The 24,909-nt window shown below is 40.1% G+C and overlaps 1 protein-coding gene across 2 annotated transcripts; it reads left to right on the plus strand.

The window, feature by feature from the left end:
* The first annotated feature begins 558 nt into the window (after nt 1–558).
* SPATA5L1 (spermatogenesis associated 5 like 1) lies at nt 559–19,303 on the plus strand. 2 transcript variants are annotated; one of them, XR_005718687.1, is made up of 8 exons: nt 559–1,725; nt 3,734–3,919; nt 8,673–8,831; nt 13,919–14,128; nt 15,075–15,299; nt 16,586–16,716; nt 17,441–17,566; nt 19,026–19,303. XR_005718687.1 is itself a non-coding variant. In XM_040226441.1 (8 exons), the coding sequence occupies exons 1-8, from the start codon at nt 631–633 to the stop codon at nt 19,191–19,193; spliced, it is 2,304 nt and encodes a 767-aa protein (XP_040082375.1). In that variant the 5' UTR covers nt 559–630; the 3' UTR covers nt 19,194–19,303. The 2 variants fall into 2 exon arrangements, 1 of the variants encoding a protein (XP_040082375.1); XM_040226441.1 differs by having other exon boundaries at nt 16,582–16,716.
* The last annotated feature ends 5,606 nt before the right edge of the window (nt 19,304–24,909 follow it).

Genomic DNA, 24,909 nt, shown 5'->3' on the forward strand with positions numbered 1-24,909 from the left:
CTAATGAGACCCTACTGTATAGGGAACTCTACTAAATGCTCTGTGGTGACCTAAGTGGGAAGGAAATCCAAAAAAGAGGGTATATGATTCACTTTGCTGTACAGTAGAAACAACATTATAAAGCAACTATACTCCAATAAAAATTTTTAGAAATTACAAAGCTGTTTTGAGAAGTCTGAATTTACAGTCTTTATTCTTCAAAGAGAATAGAAAGCAATAGGATTAAGAGAAAGAAGAAAACAGGGTTTAATTGGTGATTTCCCCATCTCAGGATCTCCTCTCAGTATAGTTTACTGGTTCCTTTTAGGTTGTTCCAACCTAGGAGCTGGAAACAGACAGCAGAGGTCAGTAAGTGACTATGGACTCTAGAAGTCAGTCATAGTGTCTGCAAAGCTATAAAAAAGGGGCCACGAGATTTTAACAAACACATCACCGTGACAAACTAGCCTGACCGTCCCATCATTATCTAACAGTCTAACTTCCCATCGGTCCTTTCCACCTATCAGGGAACCCACATCAGCGGCTTCCCTGGCGCATGCGCATCACCTGCTTCCGGCCACGGTGCGCCGGTCTTTCCGGCCCGGTGGAATTCCTGTCCGATTTTCCTGGGTTTTGAGTCTTTCGTGAGAAATGGCTCCGGACTCGGGTTCCTTTCCGGAAGGACCTCTCTTAAAGCTGCTACCGGTAGATACTAGGGATCGGGGCACCCAGCGCTGTCGTCTGGGCCCTACTGCCCTCCGCGCCTTAGGCGCCCACCTGGGCTCGGCGGTGAAGATCTCGCTGCCTGACGGTGGCTCCTGCCTCTGCACCGCCTGGCCGCGGCGGGATGGAGCGGACGGCTTTGTGCAGCTGGACCCGCAGTGCACGAGCCCGGGGACGGCAGTGGGGGCGCCGGGGTCTGGGGGCATTATTAACCTGAACCGACTCCGCTTAGTGCCCTGCCCGCCCCTTCGGCGCCTCGCGGTGTGGCCGGAGTTGAGGGAGCAAGCGGGCGCGTCCAGTGCCCCGAGTCCAGCCGCTGTGCTGGAGGCGGTGCAGGAGCTGCTGAGGAACCGTCCAGTCTCTCAGGGCCACGTGGTGGCCGCTCCTCCAGGCGCTCCGGGTCCAGTGGCCGCCCTGCACATCGTTAGCGGGGTGCCCAGCCCGAATCCGGCTGGGCTGGTCACACCTCGCACCCACATCAGTCTGAGCGAGGTGCCTCCGTCGGAAGAGGAGCCGCAGCCCGAGGTGCCCCTGGGGGGCCTTTCGGAGGCAGCCGACTCGCTGCGGGAGCTCCTCCGCCTGCCGCTCCGCTACCCCCGCGCCTTGGCCTCGCTGGGGCTAGAAGTGCCACGCGGGGTGCTCTTGGCCGGCCCCCCGGGAGTGGGCAAGACCCAGCTAGTGCGGGCAGTGGCCCGGGAGACGGGCGCGGAGCTGCTGGCGGTGAGCGCCCCCGCGCTGCAGGGCGCCCGGCCCGGGGAGACGGAGGAAAATGTGCGGCGGATCTTCCAGCGCGCCCGGGAGCTGGCCAGCCGCCGTCCCACCCTCCTCTTCCTGGACGAGGTGGACGCCCTGTGTCCCCGGCGGGGCGGCCCACACCAAGCCCCCGAGAGCCGCGTGGTGGCCCAGGTGTTGACGCTGCTGGACGGCATCGGTGAGGACCGCGAGGTGGTGGTTGTGGGATCCACCAACCGGCCGGATGCTCTAGACCCAGCGCTGCGCAGACCTGGGAGGTTCGACCGAGAGGTAAATAAAGGCTCAGCCAGTTAGCGGATTGCTCCTGAACCCGGCCTCATCTGGCCCTGGTTGGCTGCCCCGAGGGGTTTCCCACTTAGCCTTGGAAGCCAGGGAGACTGGAGTGGGGCTTTTATTTAGAGAACCCGTTCTGTGATTAACAAAAGATCTGCAAGCCAGGACCCTTTCCCTCCCAGAGTCGAATTGCTCTGAGAAGCCAGGGGGCCGTTTGGGATTGTTGCAGGCCCTGAGGATGAATACTGTTATCAGTAGTGTTAGTTTTTAAGGACTACTACAAGCTGTGGTGTTAAGACTCTTGAGAGTCCCTTGGACTGCAAGGAGATCCAGCCAATCCATTCTGAAGATCAGCCCTGGGATTTCTTTGGAAGGAATGATGCTAAAGCTGAAACTCCAGTACTTTGGGCCACCTCATGCGAAGAGTTGACTCATTGGAAAAGACTCTGATAATGGGAGGGATTGGGGACAGGAGGAGAAGGGGAGGACAGAAGGTGAGATGGCTGGATGGCATAACTGACTCAATGGCCGTGAGTCTGAGTGAACTCCGGGAGTTGGTGATGGACAGGGAGGCCTGGCGTGCTGCGATTCATGGGGTTGCAAAGAGTTGGACACGACTGAGCGACTGAACTGAACTGAACAAGCTATTAAACTCGTAGGATTTGGAATGAGAATCTAAAGTAAAGGATAGCCTCAAGAAACAAATGTGTTGAAATAAAGAAGGCAGGAAAGAACTAAATCAAAGCAGATGTGAACTCTTCTATCTAGATTTATGCATTCCTTGTCTGAATGCCAGCATCCTGTACCACAGTTGCTCTCTTAGTTGTCAGGAAGATTGAGTATTCAAAATATTCAAATATTCGAGTATTATTTTATAAACTTCAGCCCTAAATTGATTCTTGATTTCTGTTAGTTTGAATAGTGGTTGTGATGTTTGAACTTTGTGGTAGGATTGTAAAGAGACAGCTGATAATTGCAGATTTTAGCATAATCTGTTTAGAACTTGAGTGGATTTCTTCTTCACACCATCTAATACCTGTCTGCTGAATAAGCTCCATAAGGGTAGGGACGTACACTTTCTGATTTACTGGCTCCTAGAAAGTGATAGGTTCTCAAAAATAACAAAATAAAAACTTCCTGATGTGTTGCTGTTGCTCAGTCACTAAGTCATGTCTGATTCTTTGCAACTGCAAGGACTGCAGCACACCAGGCTTCCCTATCCTTCACTATCTTCTGGAGTTTGCTCAAACTCATGTCAGTGATGCTAAGTAATCATCTCTTCCTCTCTTACTCCCTTCTCCTTTTGCCTCCAGTCTTTCCCAGCAGCAGGTTCTTTTCTAATCAGTCTGCTCTTTTTATCAGGTGGCCAAATTATTGGAGCTTCAGCGTCAGCATCAGTCCTTCCAGTGAATATTCAGGGTTGACTTCATTTAGAATTGACTGGTTTAATCTCCTTGCAATCCAGGGGACTGACTCTCAATGGTCTTCTTCAGCACCACAGTTTGAAAGCATCAATTCTTAGGCACTCAGCCTTATTTATATGGTCCAACTCTCACATCTGTACATGACTACTGGAAAAACCATAGCTTTGATATACGGGACCTTTGTCGGCAAAGTGACATCTCTGCTTTCTCATTTGTTGTTTAGACTTTTGTCATAGCTTTCTTTCCAAAGAGCAAGCATCCTTTAATTTTGTGGCTGCATTCACTGTCCATAGTGATTTTGGAGCCCAAGAAAATAAAATCTGTCACCATTCCACTTTTTCCCCTTCTATTTGCCATGAAGTGATGGGGCCAGATGCCATAATCTTAGTTTTTTGAATGTTGAGTTTCAAGCCAGCATTTTCACTCTTGAAAATAAAGATTTTCTCATATTCAGAACTAAGATATGTACTTAAGAGTACCTAGTAATAGTTCCAGATTTGTTTGCTAAATTATTATACGTTTGTGAGGATAAAAAAATATTTTTAAGCTGTAAATGTTTTCTTTTCTTGCTTTGCACATAGATTGTCATTGGAACTCCCACTCTTAGACAAAGAAAGGCAATTCTACAAGTGATTACTTCAAAGATGCCTATCTCTGGTCAAGTTGATTTGAACCTCCTTGCAGAAATGACAGTTGGCTATGTTGGCGCAGACCTGACTGCACTCTGTAGGGAGGCTGCCATGCAGGCTCTCCTTCATAGTGAGAAGGTAAGAAGTATTGGTTTATGACCTACGTTAACCTTTTTATTAATGTAACAAGTTAAATTGGGGACTTAAAAAAGTGGTAAGTACCTTTTCTTGAAACTTTTGACACCTTAGACATCTGTTTCTTATATGTATTTTTACATCTGAATTCCATATATAAATAGTGTATGACTGAAAGTGGGGACAGAGAGCTGACTTCTCTAGGACGGCCGAGGGCACGTTCCCATTCTCCCATACTAACTCTTTAGTGCTAAAGCCCAGTGCAATAAGGAAAAAGACACTGTGACCCCAGAAGAATCAAACATGTGTCTTTAAAATTTTCGTTTTATTTTGAATCTACTTCAGACTTAGAGAAAAGTTGCAAAAATAGTACAAAGAATTTTTTCATTTTCTTCACCCAGATTCTTCAAATGTAACATTTTACCACCTTTGTTATCATACTCTTTTGGATGTTTATGTATATATACTCATACTCTCAAATGCAGCCAGAATGCTCGAATGGCTTTGAAAAGTTCAGTGTTTATTTCCTAAAATCAGACTAACCAATAGTACAAACAATAATCAAGATGAAGAAATTAATACCAACTTTTACTTAATCTATATGGACCTTATCCAAACCTCACCATTTGTCCCATTAATTTCCTTTGTAGCAAAAATTTTAAAAGGAAAAAAGAAAAAAAAATTTTTTTGATCCAAGATTACACATTGCATTTATTAGTTGTCATGGTTTCTTAATCTTTAATCTAGAAACTTCTTCAGTCTTTCTTTTATGACTTTAATTATTTTTAAGAGTACAGTTCAGTTGTTCTGTAGGATATTCCTCAGTGTAGGTTTGACTGATATTTTCTCATGAGTTGATTCAGGTTTTGCATTTCTGGCAGAAATACTCCAGAAATGATACTGTGTTCTTCTCATTGTGTCTGTTAGGTAGAAATGATATATCTTTGTCCTGTTACTGATTTGATATCTTAGATAAGGTGGTTATCTCTGAGATTTCTCCATTGTTAAGATACTATTTTTCCCTTTGTTATCAATATGCATCTTGTAGGGAAAAGAACCTTTTCTTACTCTGGAGAAGATTAGGTGCCTGGAATTTTACTTAAATTCATCTTTGACATTTAAATCCTTAATTCATGAGTGCCTTTTGAAAAAATAGTTGGGATATTAACTTAAATGTAGTAGTTTTCAACACTATAGATTGGCAAATCTGTTCACTTTGTATGTAATAAGTCATCCTGAGTCCCTAAACTCCTCCAGAAAAAAATTAATTTCATTGTGCTAGGGGTTCTGTTGTAACACTTAAAATTGTCCTTTGATCTTACCCCTAATTTTGAGGATTTTTTTTTTAAACCATAAAAGGATGATTTATCCTAGATTTTGAAAACATTTTTACCTAATTTAATCCTTCCTCATCTTCTTTTCCTTTATTTTTACTCTTACACTAAAGGTAGGGAAGGAATTACGTGAACTTTAAGTCCTCATCTTTGGGGTTTAGAACCGGAAGTGCTTAAAGATTTAATGACAAGTCCCATGTGTGAAGATGTAAGAATATATGCCTCTTGAATGGAGGACAAGAGTACAGGATGTGGAACAGTGGTTTACATTTAGAATTCCCTGTGCTTTGAAGTTCCAGGTTTGACCTAAAGCACCTTGGCTTAGGTGGACCAGCCAGCTGCAGTTGTCCTAGGGTGGAGCCCACTGCTACTTCAGGAGGGCCTGCCTAGGCATAGTTAGCACAGGTGATGGCTGAGTTCATAAACAACCAGGGGAAGTGGAAAAAAGAAAGGCAAAAAGGAAGAATGGACAGAGGCATCTGGGCAGGTACTGGTTCCATCTATTTCTTTTTCCATCTCCAGGCAGCTGAGGGGCTGTTGCCACCTCTATTACAGGGCAGATGAGGACAGATTAGAGTTTGTTCAGCTTTTTGTCAAGTATGTCTGTTAAAGAATTGGAAATATAGTTTAACACATAAACATATACACATGGAAGGGAAAGGATTTTATCTGCCTGAAAGGGTTATGAAAATCAAGTGAATAATATATACACACTAATGATCTGGAAGTATAAATGGGATTTTCAAATGTTAGTTGGTACTCACCTAAAGTGAATTAATATTCATTTACCCAATATCTGATACTGCTAGCTAGTGGGAAAAAAAAAGATGCTATTAAAAAAAAAATTATTTATGGAGAAGGAAATGGCAATCCACTCCAGTATGCTTGCCTGGAGAATCCCATGGACAGAGGAGCCTGGCAGGCTACAGTCCATGGGGTTGAAAAAAAAAAAAATTTATTTAATAACATTCTTTGTGAGAAATTAAACAAGATAAAAATTGTCTGAAAGCTCATCTCCCAGAGATTATAGTTATTAGCATTTTTAGGAACAGTTAAGAATAGCTCTGTATACACATATTCACTTATTTAATCTTACATAAATGGGATAAAATAGTTTGTTATTGAAAATGGGAATTTGGGGACAACTAAATATTCAGAATTTTATGTAAGGGTAAATACTTAAATATAATACAGATATTACAAATAGAAATGTGAATTTTTAATAGCCAAAAAGAAGATATTTACTGATTTGACCATTTTAGAATGGCGAAACAATACTATTTTTAAAAAAGATGACAAGTTCAAAGGCAAAACAAACAATACTATAAACAAAGGCAAGGATATGAGACAGACTGGGAAAAATACTTTCAGCCCATGACAAAAGACCAATTGCCTTGGTATAGAAGGAAGTCTTACAAAGCAATAAGACCAATCTAAGAGAAAATGTATATAAAATATGAACTGATGAACTGGTAGTTGACAGTGAAAGGATTACAAATGACGAATAAACATGAAAAATCCTCAACTTTCTTTAAAGATTAGTCTTTTTTGATTCTTTCTCTTTTAAAAACTTATTTTGAAATAATTAAAGCTTCAGGGGAAAATTTTTTAAAATTAAACAGAACTTCAAGGAGAGTTGAAGGGAGAGGACTCCTGCCAATTCCTGTATCCAAACTGACAGGTTTTTAACATTTTGCCATGTTAGCTTTATCCTCCTCTCTTTCTCTCGTCTCTTTGTCTCTATATATACCGTTGATTTTTGAGCAACATGGGTTTGAACTGCGCCAGTTCACTTATATATAGATATTTTTCAATAGTAAATCCTACAAATAGTGCACAGTCCAGGACTGGCTGAATCCACGGATGTGGGGAACAACAGATTTGTTGGGCTACCTCTATTTAAATAAGGATTAACCTCCATGTTGTTCAAGGGTCAACTGTATACATATACACATTGTTTTTTTTTTTTTTCTGAATCATTTGAAAATGGGTCGCATGCATCTTAACCTGTTATCCCTTAATATTTTAGTGTCCATTTCCTATGAACGAGTATGTATAATCTCATTATATTCAAGAAATTTAACACTGATCAAAATGTTGTCAGATCTACAGTCCCTATTTTGATTTTGCTGGCTGTTTCAAGTTTTGTAGCACCCTTTTCCTTCAGGGTAGAATTTAGTCCAGGACAATGTATTCTGTTTAGTTTTTGGTTTTCTTTCATTTTGAACATTTCCATAGCACTTTCTTGGTGTGTGCGTGACATTTTGACACTGAAATTTTTAAAGATTTAAAGTCAGTGATTTTATAGAGCATCTATCAGTTTGGGTGTGTCTGTTTCCTCCTAGTTAGATTCAGGTTATGCCTGCCCATTGGGAGCACTGCATTAAAAGTTAGTGTGTCCTTCTTAGGATGTCATTTGTGGAGACTTAGTGTGTCCACCTGCTCCTCACTGGGGGTGCCCCTTGTGGGTGACAGGTGCGATCAACTAGTCAAGCATTGGTCCAGTTTGTCTGCTGTAGAGCTGTTATTTTTCCCTTTGCAACTAATAAGAAATCTGTGAGGAGACCCTCTGAGACAATGCAGGCATCCTGTTCCCGGTCAGACTTTCTCTCCCCTGGATTAGCATCCACTGATGATTCTTGCCTCAAATAGCCATTACTGTAATGGTTGAAAAATTTATTTTCTAATTCCATTATTCTTTTTACCTCACTCTTGATTGAAGAAATTTAATTAACACAATAGTAAACACCATGTCTTCTGTCACAGTGACAGAAATTTAAGTTTTGGTCATGTCCAGTGTTAGAGAGATGTGGGGAAAATAGCTTCATATTATTGGTACAGCTTGGAGCACATTTTAATAGTAGCTATGAAAATTGTAAGTGTGCATACTCTTAAGCACAGTAATTCTATTTTGAGGAAAGTATTATATAAAATACTTGAACATGTATACAAAGACATTCAGTTGCAGCTTTGTGTTTAGTACCAAAAGACTGGAAAACCTCTGTTCAACAGAAGGGTGTCATTAAAATACTCATACAATGTTATGCAGTTGTCAGAAAGAATGAGGTATTATTATATTCATGGACATGAAAAGATTCCTGAGAGATGAAAAAGTACAAATTAATGTGTACAGTATGGTCCCATTTGTGTGTCTCTTTGAAAGGATATACATATGTCAGAAACATACTGGAAGAATACACAGGAGACTGTTGACATTCTCTGGGGATGAAGATTGGTGGGAGTTGAGGGGGAGACATTTAATTTTTTCATACCATGTGTTATAAATTTCTTTATAGTGACAACAAAATAGATGTATAAATTCAAATGAGGATCACAATAAAAAAGTAATCATGTTTGTGTGCCACAAAAAAGGCCCACCTGATTTTTGGTTTGATTTCGCTTTTTGGGGTGGATTACTTCAGAACCAGGACAATCCAGCGATTAATGAAACAGACTTCCTTGAAGCTTTTAAAAAGATCCAACCCTCGTCTTTTCGAAGTGTCATTGGACTGACAGACATCAAACCTGTTGGCTGGGAGCAGATTGGTGGCCTTGAAGATGTAAAACTGAAATTAAAGCAGGTGAGATAGAGAATCTGCTTAAGCCAGTAGAATATGATGGTCTAAGTGTAATGCATTTGTGGTGTAAACAAGTGGCACTGAAACTTATGGCTGCCTTCACTAATGGGAACCTAACATCTTGTCTGGAAAATCCCATGGACGGAGGAACCTGGTGGGCTGCAGTCCATAGGGTCCCTAGGAGTCAGACACGACTGAGCGATTTCACTTTCACTTTCATGCATTGGAGAAGGAAATGGCAACCCACTCCAGTATTCTTGCCTGGAGAATCCCAGGGACGGGGGAGCCTGGTGGGCTACCGTCTATGGGGTCACACAGAGTTGGACACGACTGAAGTGACTTAGCAGCAGCAGCAGCAGCAGCAACATCTGGATCTAATGATTGCTTTTCCGTCCTTGTTTAACTGGACTCTACAGACATCAAATGCCATTTATCATACTTTCTTTCTTCATCTTTTTGCTTAGTTTTTGCTCTAAAGAGTTTCTAATTTAGATGAAGGGTCAGTAAACTCTTTCTGTGGAGGACCAGAGAGTAAATAATTTAGGTTTTATGGTCTCTGTTGCAGTCATTCAACTCTGCTGTAACAGCACAAAAGCAGTCATATGTAATGAGTATTTGCGTTCTGATGAGATTTTATTTATAGACACTGAAGTCATACAATTTTCACACCACAGAATATTCTTTTTTTTTTTTTTAACATTTAAACATGTAAAACTGATTCTTAGTTCATAGACTGTACAAATTCTTCATTTACCCCGAAACTGGTAAAAACACAAAATTAACAGTCACTTTGGCCTGAGTAGTTACTTGATACTGATTCTCACAGTGGCTGTTAAGGGTCACAGCTCACCGGATTTTCTTACCTGCATTGCAGTTCCAGAAATTTATTTTTCTAATTCCCTTTTGGGTGATCCTGCCATAAAAAAGTAGGTTTCTCAAATCAGGCACACACAAGACTAATTTATAAGTATCCATTATAATTTATTTATCTTAACTAGGAGCTGTATCTATAGTGAACCCTGAAATCCTTGTATCCATGGATAGGCACATTTTGTTGTTGTTGCTGTCACTAAGTCGTGTCTGACTCTTTGTGACCCCATGGATTGAAGCATACCAGGCTCCTGTGTCCTCCACCATCCCCCAGAGTTTGCTCAAATTCATGTCCATTGAGTCGATGTTCCTCTCTAACCACCTCATCCTCTGTTGCCCGCTTCTCCTCCTGCCCACCCTCTTTCCCAGCATCAGGGTCTTCTAGTGAGTCAGCTGTTTGCATCAGGTGGCCAAAGTCTTGGAGCTTCGGCTTCAGCAACAGTCCTTCCAGTGAATATTCAGGGTTGATTTCCTTTAGGATTGACTGGTTTGATCTTGCAGTCCAAGGGACTCTGAAGAGTCTTCTCCAGCACCACAATTTGAAAGCACCCATTTTTTGGCACTCAGCTTTCTTTATGGTCCAACTCTCACATCTGTACACAACTGTTGGGAAAAACCACAGCTTTGACTATACAGACATTTGTCGGCCAATAGATATCTCTGCTTTTTAATAGATATCTAAGTTTGTGATAGCTTTCCTTTCCAGGAGCAAGCGTCTTTTAATTCATGGCCACAGTCATTGTCCACAGTGATTTTGGAAGCCCAAGAAAATAAAATCTGTCACTGTTCCCACTTTTTCCCTTCCCATTTGCCATGAAGTGATGGGGCCAGATGCCATGATCTTAGTTTTCTTGAATGTTGAGTTCTAAACCAGCTTTTTCACTCTCCTCTTTCACTCTCATCTAGAGGCTCTTTAGTTCCTCTTCACTTTCTGCCTTTAGAGTGGTATCATCTGCATATCTGAGGTTATTGATATTTCTCCCAGTCATCTTTATACATATTTATATGTGTGTATGTATATAGATAGGAGAAGGCAGTGGCAACCCACTCCAGTACTCTTCCCTGGAAAATCCCATGGATGGAGGAGCCTGGTGGACTACAGTCCATGGGGTCGCTAAGAGTCAGACACAACTGAGCAACTTCCCTTTGACTTTTCACTTTCATGCGTTGGAGAAGGAAATGGCAACCCACTCCAGTGTTCTTTCCTGGAGAATCCCAGGGACGGGGGAGCCTGGTGGGCTGCCGTCTATGGGGTCGCACAGAGTCGGACACAACTGAAGCAACTTTGCAGCAGCAGCATGTATATATGTATGTGTGTGTGTGTATGTATATGTATGTATGTATGTATGTATGTATGTATGTATTTGACTGTGTTGGGTCTTAGTTGCATCATACAGGACCTTCCATCTTCATTGTAGCATGTGGGATCTAGTTCCCTGACCATGGATTGAACCCAGGGCCCCTGCCTCGGGAGTGTGGAGTCTTAACCACTGAATGTCAGGGGTATCCCTCTCCTGGTAGTCTTGATTCCATCTTGGGTTTCATCCAGCCTGACATTTCACATGATGCATAGAAAGTTAAATACTCTGCATAGAAGTTAAATAAGCACAGTGACAATATATAGTCTTGTGCACCTTTCCCAATTTTGAACCAGTTAGTTTTTCCATGTCCAGTTATAACTGTTGCTTCTTGACCTGCGTACAGATTTCTCAGGAGGCAGGTTAGGTGGTCTGATATTTCCATCTCTTTCAGAATTTTCCACAGTTTGTTGTGATCCACACAATCAAAGGCTTTAGCATAGTCAATGAAGCAGAAGTAAATGTTCTTCTGGAATTCCTTTGCTTTCTCCATGATCCAACAACTGTTAGCAATTTGATCTCTGATTTCTTCTGCCTCTTTGAAATCAAGTTTGTACATCTAGTTTTCAATTCACTTCAGCCAGCTGAAGTCTAGGATTTTGAGCATAACCTTGTAAGTATGTGAAATGATGCAATTGTATGATAATTTGAACGTTCTTTGGCATTGCCCTTCTTTGGGATTGGAATGAAAATTGACCTTTTCCAGTCTTGTGGCCATTGCTGAGTCTTTCAAATTTGCTGACATATTGAGTGCAGCATTTTAACAGGATTGTCCTGTAGGGCTTGAAATAGCTCAGTTGGAATTCCGTCACTACCACTAGCTTTGTTTGTAGTAATGCTTCATAAGACCCACTTGACTTCATACTCCAGGATGTCCAGCTCTAGATGAATGACCACACCATCCTGGTTATCTGGTTCATTAAGACTTTTTTGTACAGTTCTTCTGTGTATTTTTGCCACCTCTTCTTCATCTCTTCTGCTTCTGTTAGGTCCTTAACCATTTCTGTCCTTTATCTTGCACATCCTTACGTGAAATGTTCCCTTGATATCTCCTATTTTCTTAAAGCACATTTAAATGTGCTCTAATTTTTTTATATGCTCTCATTTAATCTTTACAAAATAGCCATACTTTCCTGTGAGACACACTGTCTTCCTTTAGCTCTGAGGTGTTAGGCTTTCCTACCTTTTTGAGCGCTCCTCTCCCTTACTTTAAATGTTAATTCTCCAAGCTCCCAAGGGTCCTCTTTTTGCATTTTCTAAGTGAGTCCTTCATCTCTCATCTCCTGAAGTGTGTCCCAGGCTTTAGCTGTCTAAAGCAGCTAACTCAGAAATCTTCATATCCAGTGCAGATAGTTCTTTTGACCATCAAAACTACTTAACTCCCTGCATACTAATAACTTCCAGGGATCTCGGATTCAGCATGGCATGTCCAGAGTTCACCTTACCAATTCCATCTCTACAGCTGGATGCCCTCTCCCAGTAAAGACAGCCAGTTGCCCCATCCCCTAAGTCAGAGACCTGTCTTCTAAATGCATGTCATGTTGCATGTCACATACCTTCCCCTCTGGACTTCCCCCCTGCGTAAAGTACACTTACATTGTATGTTTCAGATCCATCCCTCCCACACCATCTCTGCTGCCTGTGACACATCCAGCCTTATTATTTTTGTAGTCCGAGTCATTGCACTCATTGACCACTGCTAAGTGGTTTCCTTCCCTCTGGTTTCATTTCCTTCTAGTTCATTCTCCATACTGCTTCCTCATTGTTGACTAAAACTGTCAAGGCCCAGTGTGATCTGACTCCTACTTCCATTTCAGCTCCATCACTCCTTGCCTCCTACGTCTTCCACCCTGTTCTGCTTACCCCTGGGAGATGAACTGGATGGTTGATGTGTCTCTGTATATATTTGTTCCTTGTCCACGGAATGCCCTACTCTGGCCTGGTTGTTAGTTTTTAAGCCTGTCTCCCCAGTTACAATAGGAGTTTCTAGTACAGGGATCTTGTCTGTCCTTTTTTGTAGAGGCAGTGTCTCAGTAGTTAAGAACTCCCGCTCTTGACCTACACTGCTGGGATTAGTCTTAGTTCTGCTGTGTCACTCACGTTAAGGTAATAAGGCCTGGGCAAGTTACTTCACTTTTTAAGCCTGAGTTTCTGCATCTCTGAAATTATGATGATAACAAAACCGTCTACCTCAGAGGTATTGAAGATTTATTTATAATTCAGCTAACATTTAATGAGTACCTACTTTGTAAAGGTGTCCTTCTAGGTGATGGGGATTTAGAGGTGAACTTTGCCTACATTCTGGCAAGAGCAGAATGACAAACTCAGCATGAGAATACAGTAATTTCAGATAGCAAATGAGTTAGTGCTCCAAAAATAAAAAAATGGATAGTAGCATAGAGTGCCTAGGAGGAAGAAGGTCTGTTTTAACTACAGTGGTTAGGGAAGACCTCTCCAAGGAAATGACTGTTGAGTGGAGACCTGTGTGATACAGAATAGCATATAAAGATCACAAGGGGGTGTTCAAGCAGAGAGACTAGCAAGTAAAGGCCCTAAAATGGGAACAAACTGTGGGGTGTTTGGGTGATAGGTTATGTTAGGCCTTGTAAGCAGTGATAAGTTAGGAGTTTGGATTTGAATATTGTAATTCTGACAAGAAGTCATTGAAAAATTTTAAGCTGGAAGTGATGTGACCTCACTTATGTCATAAGCTCACTGGCTGCTGTGTGGAGATTAGACCCCATATCCAGCTCATAGCAGGTAGCTGAAGATTGTTGAATGAATTTATTGAATTTTTTTTTTTCACATTATACTAAAACAATTGTCTCCTTTTGTGTCCTGTCTCTTTTTGTGTTCTTTTAGAGCATTGAATGGCCTCTGAAATTCCCTCGGGAATTTGTTAGGATGGGCCTGACACAACCGAAGGGAGTTCTTCTATATGGGCCCCCTGGGTGTGCCAAAACCACGCTGGTGAGGGCCCTGGCTACGAGCTGTCATTGCTCTTTTGTTTCAGTGAGCGGAGCTGATCTCTTCTCGCCTTTTGTTGGAGATTCAGAGAAAATCTTATCTCAGGTTGGTTTGTTTATTTTCCCTCATGTAGTTAAGTTTACTTTTGAATTTTTGTTTCATGCCTTAAGGATAAACCTTATTTTTTTAAATGTAACTGGCTATTTTTCCTGTTAAGAACGTTATACCTATTTGTGTATAGAAAACTTAGAAAATATAGAAAAGTATAAATAGGAAATCCTCCACAATCTCTCTACTTACTGTTAACATTTGGGTGAATTTTCTTTGTCGTTTTATTTCCTTGGGCAGGGGAATGAGTGGATATTATATATATTATATGTATTATATATTATATGTATTATATATATTATAATACTATATTATATATATTATATATAATATCCACTCATTTTATATATGTATATCCACTCATTATAGATATATATATACCTATCCACTCGTTATATTTATGTACTATCCACTCATTTTATATATGTATATGTATATCCGGGCTTCCTTCATAGCTCAGTCGGTAAAGAATCTGCCTGCAATGCAGGAGACCTGGGTTCAATTCCTGGGTCGGGAAGATCCTCTGGAGAAGGAAATGGCAACCCACTCCAGTATTCTTGCCTGGAGAATCCCATGGACAAAGGAACCTGGCAGGCTACAGTCCATGGGGTCACAAGAGTCGGACATGACTGAGTGACTAAACCACCAAACCACCATATATGTATCCATTCACATATATATACATATACATGCATATATATCTTTATTGTGATTTAGCTTAGTGTTACCACTTTTAAAATTCAGTAATATTAAATGTTTTTTGAAAATAAGATTTTTAACCCCTGTATAATACTGTTCTTTATTTGTTCATTCCCCAGTTTTTAGACATTTAGAATCTTTCTTTTTATATTTTAAAAATTATAAATAGTAGTACAGAAAGCATTCATTCATATGAATAAGGCATGACGTATAGCCTTTTAATATTTCCACTTTTGAACAAAAGGTGTTTCGACAAGCAAGAGCAAATACACCAGCAATTGTGTTTTTGGATGAAATTGATTCAATCTTGGGCTCTCGATCAATCAGCAGAACAGAATGTAATGTTCAAGATCGTGTTCTTTCTGTTCTCCTAAATGAATTAGATGGTGTTGGATTGAAGACTATAGAGAGAAGAGGAAGTAAATCAGATCAACATGGTAAATGCAAGCAGCTGGAAAAAAATGAAGAGGTATTTATTAGCCAGGATACACCAAAAATCCAGGCCAACAATAATTAGACTGCATCTATACTATCTTTTCCTATGCTGGATTCATCTCATAGAATTATATAATTTCAGTTTGACTATTAGGATTTTTACAGAGCTGGTAAAATTGTGATTTAGCTGGGAAGATGAGGCAAATTTTATAATAAAGTATCTTAGATATGTATGAATGTGAATTTTTCCCTAAGATTAGAAATGTAACTGCATATTGCTAGTGGAGAAGGGAGTTTCTTATTTCTGTATCCTGCTAAACTAGTGTTTTATGTGAAATGAAAGAAAACAGACTATTATTTCCAATAATCAGTAATTAAAAACTTCCAGTTTTGTTGAGGTTTCCTTGGTTCTAATGCAGTTAAAGTGACCTTTGGAAATCCTGTTCCTTCTAAAGCTTTTATTCATTTTTTCTTGTTGTTTCTTGTTTCCCATTTCTTAAATTGTTCCATAGAAAGAGAATCTTATAGCTCCTTAGGAGCATATGCCACTAGAATTTGAAGGGACCCATGAGGTGTTCTAATCAGTTCTCATAAAGCAGGAATTCCTTCTATAGCCTCTGACAGGTGTTTACCCAGTCTCTGCTAAAATACTTGAAGATACAGGGAACTCATTGCTTTGAGAGATCACATTACTGGAAAACTGCTCTGAAAATTAAGTTCAACAATTCTGAATGCTTAGCATGTGTAAGGCCTTGCTGTAGCAGCTCGTAGATATATTTTTTCAAATCTTCATCCTGGATTTATATACATGCAATTTATATTAGTTGTCATATTTTTTGCCTCTGTAAAGAAAAAACAAAAAAAAAGAGGTAAAATAAATCTCCCTCTTCAAGAACATGAGAGCCAAGACTTTTCATAGGTATACTATGTGCTAGTCAGATGCTTCTGTCTTTTCAAGTCATGCATTTAAGTTGTAATCACTCGCTGGGGCTCAGATGCATTCAGGTCGGCAGATGGATGTTCTCTGCTGTGGTGTAGGGCTCTTTTCATCAGTTCTCACATGGAGGATGCCCCACTGGGGTTGATCACTCCCTTCACCGTGTGCGTGTTGTGTAGCTCTTTGATTAATAATTTGTTTCTAGGGTGCCTTGATATTGAGAAGGTGGTCTGGATAGGAAATGTAAGCATTCTAGTCTGAAGAAAACAGCATTCTCCTATTTTAAAACAAACGGACCTGCTGATTTGTAATTAAAAAAAAATACATTTAGTAATTAACAACTTATTGATGTTACTTTGTGTTGTATATTTTCCCTCAGCTAGAGTTTCAAGAAATTTTCAATAGCAACATCATGGTTGTTGCAGCAACAAATAGACCTGATGTGTTAGATGATGCCTTGTTACGGCCTGGAAGACTAGATAAGATTATTTATATTCCACCTCCAGATGAAAAGGTAATCACTGTGCACATTTACTCTGTGTGAGCATTCCTAATAAACATCAGTGTCAGCTCTAAGAAGATGGCAGAATTGAGTTCCTGACTGGATGTAAGTGTACATGGTATGTGTCCTATATTGGATTCTGTGTTTTTCCTTACCTAATGGCCGATCATAAATTATCATTTTCATCTGCTTTTGCTGGGTACTCTGGCCCTGTTTTCAGAGAAACATAAACCTAAAAAATGGTAGTAATTTCAGCTTTGTGGATGACTCAAAATACTGAGTTTATGGAGTCTCCTCAAAATTATTTTGCAGCTAGAATGGAAGAATCCTAAAGCATTAAAGAGTTTTGGAGATTATCTGGGTGAGCATCCTTATTTTACAGTGGAGAAATCTGAGTTTACAGAGATTATATAATGTATCCACAGCCAAAGAATCAATAAACCCTTTGTCCTTCACATCCAGAGCCACTGGCAGTGAGTGGTGAAAGACACAGAAAATGCATTTTTTATTTATCAGATTTTTTTTTTACTCTATTTTACTTTTTAAAAATTATAAAAATATTAAAATTTATCTTGATGTCACATTTACTTTCTTACCTCTTGAGAAAAAGTGATTCTTATTTTTTAATTCTTAACTATATATACTTTCTCTGTAATATAGAAAATTTTGTATGTTTTAATACAACATTATGTCAAACATTAAGCTTCTAAACATATTATGTTTTATTTTGTTCCAGGGAAGGCTTTCTATTCTGAAAGTCTGTACAAAAAACATGCCAATGGGGCCTGATGTTTCCTTAGAAAAGGTAGCAGCAGAAACTTGTTTTTTCTCTGGAGCTGATCTTGGAAACCTCTGCAAAGAAGTAAGTTAATGAATTAGTGAAGAAAATTCACACATTTCTGCATTTATTCAGATCTTCATTCACTTGGCAGTATTTACTGAAAGGGAGGCACCATGGGAGGTGAAACAAGCCTCCCTGGTTCCTTACCTTCTCTTCAGGGCTTATGGGTTGATGGGGCAGGGGGTGGTGCTGAGAGGTGATACTGAATTTAAAAATGTAGTGAGTTGGGGAAGTTTGGGGTGCTAGGAAGAATACCAATCCAGTTGAAAATAAGAGAAGGCTTTCTGAGAGAAGGTGTGTGTACCTTGCAAGTGGAAGGATGATTAGGGAGTCAGCCAGTCTGTGGGAGAGAAGGGGAATGTTTGAGGCACAGGGAATAAAACGTGCAGACGATCGGAGGTGAGGGGATGACGTTATTGAAGAGGTGGCCAGTGGCCGGCTCACACAGGTCCCTGTAAGGCACTCTAAGGCATTTAAACTTTATCTTGAAGGCAGAAAAAAGGTCAGCCATTGTAGGTTTTTCCTTTGCAAAAACTTGTGAAAATATAACATCAGAAAAATGCACAGATCAAAAGGATACAACCCACTGAATTAATATAAAGTGAACACACTTGTATAACTACCACTTGGGTCAAGAAAGAATGTCATCAGCATGCTAGAAGCTTTCCGTGGGCCTTCCTACTCTATCACAAAAGAACCACTCTCCTGATTTCTAGCACTGGGGAGATGACTTTTGCTGCTTTTGCACTTTATATTAATGGAACCATATCGTATGCTTTTCTGTCTGCTTCTTTAACTCAAGATTATGTCTGTGAAGTTCTTCCGTGGTTTTATGTGTTAACAGTGCAAGTGTTAATTGTTCAGTCATGTCCAACTCTTTACGATCCCATGGACTGTAGCCCGCCAGGCTCCTCTGTCCATGGAATTCTCTAAGCAAGAATATTGGAGTGGGTTATTCTTTTCTCCAGGGGATTTTCCTGACCCAGGGAGTGAAGCCCGGTTTCCTGCACTGCAGGCAGATTTTTTATCGTTTGAGCCACCAGGGAAGCCTGTGCATAACAGTGGTTTGTTCATTTTCTGTTTCTTTATGATCAGTGCTGTGTCCTGTTTAAAAACTCCTACTCTGAGATCAGGAATACAGTCGCTCATCTTTTTTTTTTTTTATATTGGAGTATAGTTGATCTCATCTATACTCCAATATAGTTGTTCTGCACTCTGCCCCACCCCACCCCACCCCACTCCCCCAACCACCCCACCACCCCTGCATTTAAGGCTAGAATGTAATGTAGAAGAAAAGATGGTCCACTGAGAAGACTTAATCACTTTAACTTTTTAGCTTAATGTTTTTATTGCCACGAATATTGAAATTCTGTGAAGTGAGACTGAGATTTTGATGTTCAGATTTTAAAGTATTACCATATATCATAAAACAACAGTGAAGCATATTTATTATTTCTTATTGTTTGTTTGTCTTTTATAGGCCGCCTTGCTGGCTCTGCAAGAAAATGGACTGGAAGCGACCACAGTGAAACAAGAGCACTTTCTAGAATCACTTAAGACTGTAAAACCATCCTTAAATCATAAGGATTTGACTTCATATAAAAACTTATTTCAGAAAAAAGAATTTTCTATTTTAGAAGATATTTAAAAATTATTTTACATACCTGCTCAAGGCTTAATTGAAATGTGAATATGCACTATAATTTGCAACTTACTTTGTGTGTATTATTTCCTATAAATAAAAAAACTTGTGCCTGATAGGCTAAAATTTCATACAGAAAAGTTAAAAGAATAAGACACTCTTATATACTTTTAACTCAGATTCACCAATTTTTATTTATTTATTTATTTATTTGGTTGTGCCAGGTCTTAGTTGTGGCATGTGGAATCTAGTTTCCTGACCAGGAGTTGAACCTGGGGAGCTCGGATTCTTAACCACTGGGCCACTGGAAGTTCCTCTAGATTCACCAGTTTTTAACATTTTGCCACATTTGTCTCCTCTCTCTCCCTCTTTCTCCTCCCCTCCACAGTATTTTTTATGAACTATTTAGAAGTAGATTTTACACATCACACATCTTTATCCCTTTAATACTTCACTGTACATCTCGTATAAATGAGGTTATTTTCTTACATGACCACAGTGCAGTTATCAGACTTAAGAAATTTAACATTGATAACAACATTTTAATCTACTGACAATGAATTTCGTCCGTTGTTCCAATAGTGTTTTTCCCTTAGAAGATCTAATCTAGGATCACACATTCCACTTAGTTATCGTGTCTCTTCAGCCTCTCTGCCTCTTGATCTGAGCCAGCTCCTTAGCCTGAGCACCCTTGACCCTTCTGGAGAGTGCAGGCTGCCGTGTGAACCGTCAGTGCTGCCGTGTGTCCGTCTTCCGTGCGTCACGGTGGATTCGTGTCGTGCAGCCGTATACGTGCTGTCGTGTCCTCAGACCACAGCTGGAGGCACGTGACAGCTGCACGTTACTGGTGACATTAATTTTGATCACTTGTTTCTGATATTGTCCCTATCTCTACAGTACAGCTGTTTTCCTTTTGTAATTCTGAGTATTTTTTAAGGAGTTAGGTTATATGTAAGCTTTTATTTTCCTTTATTAAAAAGGTAATAATGCTACAAAAAAAGGGGCTCTTTAAAACCAAAAAGCATGGTACTATGTAGCTCTTATTTTTTTCTCACCTGACAATATCTGCTAAGTATCTTACTGCATCGTCACCCACAAGGTGTCATACAGAGAAGAGTGTGAGTGAAGGAGCCAGACATGGCATGGAGAGGGTAGCTGGGAGTGGTGACCTCAGGCAAATCATGCAGTGAATTAAGCACCAGATGAGCTTCAGAAGAAGTGTATGTACAGTCAGAGCATGGTGCGTGAACTATACAAAGTCATAAATGTGAAGCAGTTGTTGGAAAAGTTTCCTATTTCTGACTGGAGCCACGATTATTACTAAGCAATTAAGGAGCAATTACTTTTGATTATTACTAATAATTACAATTGATTATTACTAAGCAATTGAGCAATTAAGAAAAAGGCCTATCTTATTTATAGGCATAAAATGTAATTCATGGAGGAGGAAATGGCAACCCAGTCCAGTATTCTTGCCTGGAGAATCCCATGGACAGAGGAGCCTGGAGGGCTATATAGTCCAGTGGGGCGGGGGGGTGGGGGTCACAAAAGAATCAGAAACGACTTAGCAACTAAACACCACACACTCAATCCAATTATTGGGAAACATTTAAGTATCTTTAGAATAACTTGAGTACGTGAATTGACTTTCTTAACCATAAATTTTATAAAATTTAAATACAAGAATATCAAACCAGTCCTAAAGGAAATCAACACTGAATATTCATTGGGAGGACTGATGCTGAAGCTGAAGCTCCAATACTTTGGCCACCTGATACAAAGAGCTGACTCATTGGGAAAGACCCTGATGCTGGGAAAGATTGAAGGCAGGAGGAGAAGGGGGCAACAGAGGATGAGATGGTTGGATGGCATCACTGACTCATTGGACATGAGTTTGAGCAAACTCTGGGAGATAGGGAGGACAGGGAAGGACAGGGACGGGGAAGCCTGGTGTGCTGCAGTCCATGGGGTCGCAAAGAGTCGGACATGACTTAGCAACTGAACAACAAAATGCCTGTCAAAGGTTTCTCATGAAAATTTAACATCCAAATCAAAATGCACCATAAGTAAAAATGTACACTAGAATTCAGACTCAGCATGAAAAAAACTGTTAAGTGGTTTATTAATTTGTCATTGATTACATGTTGATGTCATTGTTTTACTATATTAGGATAGATAAAGTAGATTACTTAAAAAAGTTATTCTAACAAAGTGACATGCTTTAGAGTAGTAGGGAAAATACCTAGAAACTTTATTAGAATTCTAATTATTTTTGTTCATGTTGTGTCAGTTGTTGATTTTATAGGACAAGGCAGCTATTAGGCCTTTGGCATCTCTAGGTCTAAGGCACTCTAGCCTGAACCCCTTACCTCTTCTAGCTGTGGGCCCTTTGTTTTTTCCTAGAGGAAGTTTCCAGTGGTCAGCCTAGAAATTTGGTACACACACTTTGGTTAGAAGCTTGAGTTTTGCTTTGAAATTATCTTTTTATAACTTCTCAAGAGAATTTCTGGAAGTTTCAAAATTCTTGAAGACAAAATCCATGTTTCTTCTCTCACTGATATAAATGATGAAGTCAGATTAAGGAGTTCTTTGACTCAGTTTCAGTGTGATTGAAGGTTTGCTCTGGGAAACTTCCAAAAGCTGTATTCTTAATCGGTGAGAAAACACTTCTGCTTCTAAGTAACTGGGAAGTGTGAACAGTTCAGTTCAGTCACTCAGTCGTGTCTGACTGTTTGCAACCCCATGGACTTCAGCAGGCCAGGCTTCCCTGTCCAAGGTCAAATCCCGGAATTTACTCAAAGTCACGTCCATTGAGTCAGTGATGCCATCCAACCATCTCATCCTCTATCATCCCCTTCTCCTGCCTTCAATCTTTCCCAACATCAGGGTCTTTACTAATGAGCCAGTTCTTTGCATCAGGTGGCCAAAGTATTGGAGTTTCAGCTTTAGCATCAGTCCTTCCAATGAATATTCGGGACTGATTTCCTTTAGGATGGACTGGTTGGATCTCCTTGCAGTCCAAGGGACTCTCAAGAGTCTTCTCCAACACAACAGTTCAAAAGCATCCATTCTTTGGCAGCTTTCTTTATATTCCAAGTCTCATATCCATACATGACTCCTAGAAAAACCATAGCTTTGACTAGACGGACCTTTGTTGGCAAAGTAATGTCTCTGCTTTTTAATATGCTGTCTAGGTTGGTCATAACTTTTCTTCCAAGAAGCAAGCGTCTTTTAATTTCATGGCTGCAATCACCATCTGCAGTGATTTTGGAGCCCCCCAAAATAAAGTCTGCTTCCACCATTCCCCCATCTATTTGCCATGTAGTGATGGGACCAGATGCCATGATCTTAGTTTTCTGAATGTTGAGCTTTAAGCCAACTTTTTCACTCTCCTCTTTCACTTTCATCAGGAGGCTCTTTAGTTCTTCACTTTCTGCCATGAGGGTGGTGTCATCTGCATATCTGAGGTTATTGATATTTCTCCTAGCAATCTTGATTCCCACTTGTGCATCATCCAGCCCAGAGTTTCTCGTGATATACTCTGCATATCAGTTAAATAAGCACAGTGACAATATTCAGCCTTGACATACTCCTTTCCCTATTTGGAACCAGTCTGTTGTTCCATGTCCAGTTCTAACTGTTGATTCCTGACCTGCATACAGATTTCTCAAGAGGCAGGTCAGGTGGTCTGGTATTCCCATCTCTTTAAGAATTTTCTAGAGTTTGTTGTGGTCCACATAGTCAAAGTCTTTGGCATAGTCAATAAAGCAGAAGTAGATGTTTTTATGGAACTCTCTTGCTTTTTCAATGATCCATCGGCAAGTTGGCAATTTGATCTCTGGTTCTTCTGCCTTTTCGAAATCCAGCTTGAACATTTGGAATTTCACAGTTCATGGACTGTTGAAGCCTGGCTTTACTTTACTAGCATGTGAGATGAGTGCAATTGTGCAGTAGTTTAAGCATTCTTTGGCATTGCCTTTGGGATTGGAATGAGAACTGACCTTTCCCAGTCCTGTGGCCACTGCTGAGTTTCCAAATTTGCTGGCATATTTGAGTGCAGCACTTTCACAGCATCATCTTTTAGGACTTGAAATAGAGTTCAACTGGAATTCCATCACCTCCACTAGCTTTGTTCGTAGTGATGCTTTCTAAGGCCCATTTGACTTCACACTCCAGGATGTCTGGCTCTAGGTGAGTGAGCACACCACCATCCTGATTATCTGGGTTGTGAAGATCTTTTTTGCATAGTTCCTCTGTGTATTCTTGCCATCTCTTCTTAATATCTTCTGTTTCTGTTAGGTCCATACCATTTCTGTCCTTTATTGTACCCATTTTTGCATGAAATATTCCCTTGGTATCTAATTTTCTTGAGATCTCTAGTCTTTCCCATTCTATTTTTTCCCTCTATTTCTTAAACAGCATTACATTAAACTCAAACTCCTTTCCGAGCCACATTACAGCATTAAACAATGCATACGGATGTGAGAGTTGGACCATAAAGAAGAAGGCTGAGCACCAAAGAACTGATGCTTTTGAGTTGTGGTGCTGGAGAAGACACTTGAGAGTCCCTTGGACAGCAAGGAGATCAAACCAGTCAATCCTAAAGGAAATTAATCCTGAATATTCATTGGAAGGACTGATACTGAAGCTAAAACTCCAATCTTGGTGGCCACCTGATGCAGAGAGCTGACTCATTAGAAAAGACCTTGGTGCTGGGAAAGATTGAGGGCAGAGGAGAAGGGGGCAAAAAAGGATGAGATAGCTGGATGGCTTCATTGACTCAGTAGACATGAGTTTGAGCAACCTCCTGGAGATGGTGAAAAACAGGGAAGCCTGGCCTGCTGTAGTCCGTGGAGCTGCAGAGTCGGACACGACTGTGCAACTGAGCAACAACAAACTGCATGAAATTTAGCAAATCCATATTTGCTAACCCTGGTAACAGTCAGCCACTGAAGGATGGGCATGAAAGAATAATGAAAATGTTCAGTGAAAAAATATTCTATTTTTCTGACAAAGCCTAAGCTGGGCTGACTAAAATCTAAGTTATATTCCTAGAGTGGGAACCAAGTAGCTGTGGTTTCATGCCCCTGCAAGTCTGGGTTACAGCTAATACCTTCTTGCCCCACCTTTCTGTCTTTATAAAAGTTTTCTGTTTGTACTACCCCTTGGAACACCTTTCTAGTTCATCAGCTATTGAATAAAGTCAATTAGGTCTTAAAATTGATTCCATTGAATTTTATTTTTTAATACTATATACAATTTATACATTTAAAAACATTTTAATCTGAACATTTTCAAACATTTAGTAATATGACAAACTCCCACATATCTATAACCTAGATTAAATAGTATTTTGCTAAATGTGCTTCATTTGTTTTCTAACTGAACTATTTTATGGTAAATCCCATACATCATATTTCTTAATCTCTTTAAAAATGTGCTTTAAAAAAAGCCCATAATACCATTATCACACTTGAGAAAATCAACAATACTCCTTTAATATTTCATCTCTGGTCCGTATTTAAGTTTCTCTAATTGCCCCCCAAATGTCTTTTTATAGTCGGTTTGTTTATATTCAAATAAATATCCTCACCTTTTGTAAGATTTTTCGGAGCCCTTTAGTCAGAATTAATCATCTGTCTTTGGCACCAAATCATGTAAGAATTACCCATGGAAAGTAAATTGGAAGAAACATGATTTACCATGCCCCATTCCCAGAATA

This window comes from Oryx dammah, unplaced genomic scaffold (assembly GCF_014754425.2).
Source record: "Oryx dammah isolate SB20612 unplaced genomic scaffold, SCBI_Odam_1.1 HiC_scaffold_26, whole genome shotgun sequence".
In the NCBI taxonomy this organism is placed as follows: domain Eukaryota; kingdom Metazoa; phylum Chordata; class Mammalia; order Artiodactyla; family Bovidae; genus Oryx; species Oryx dammah.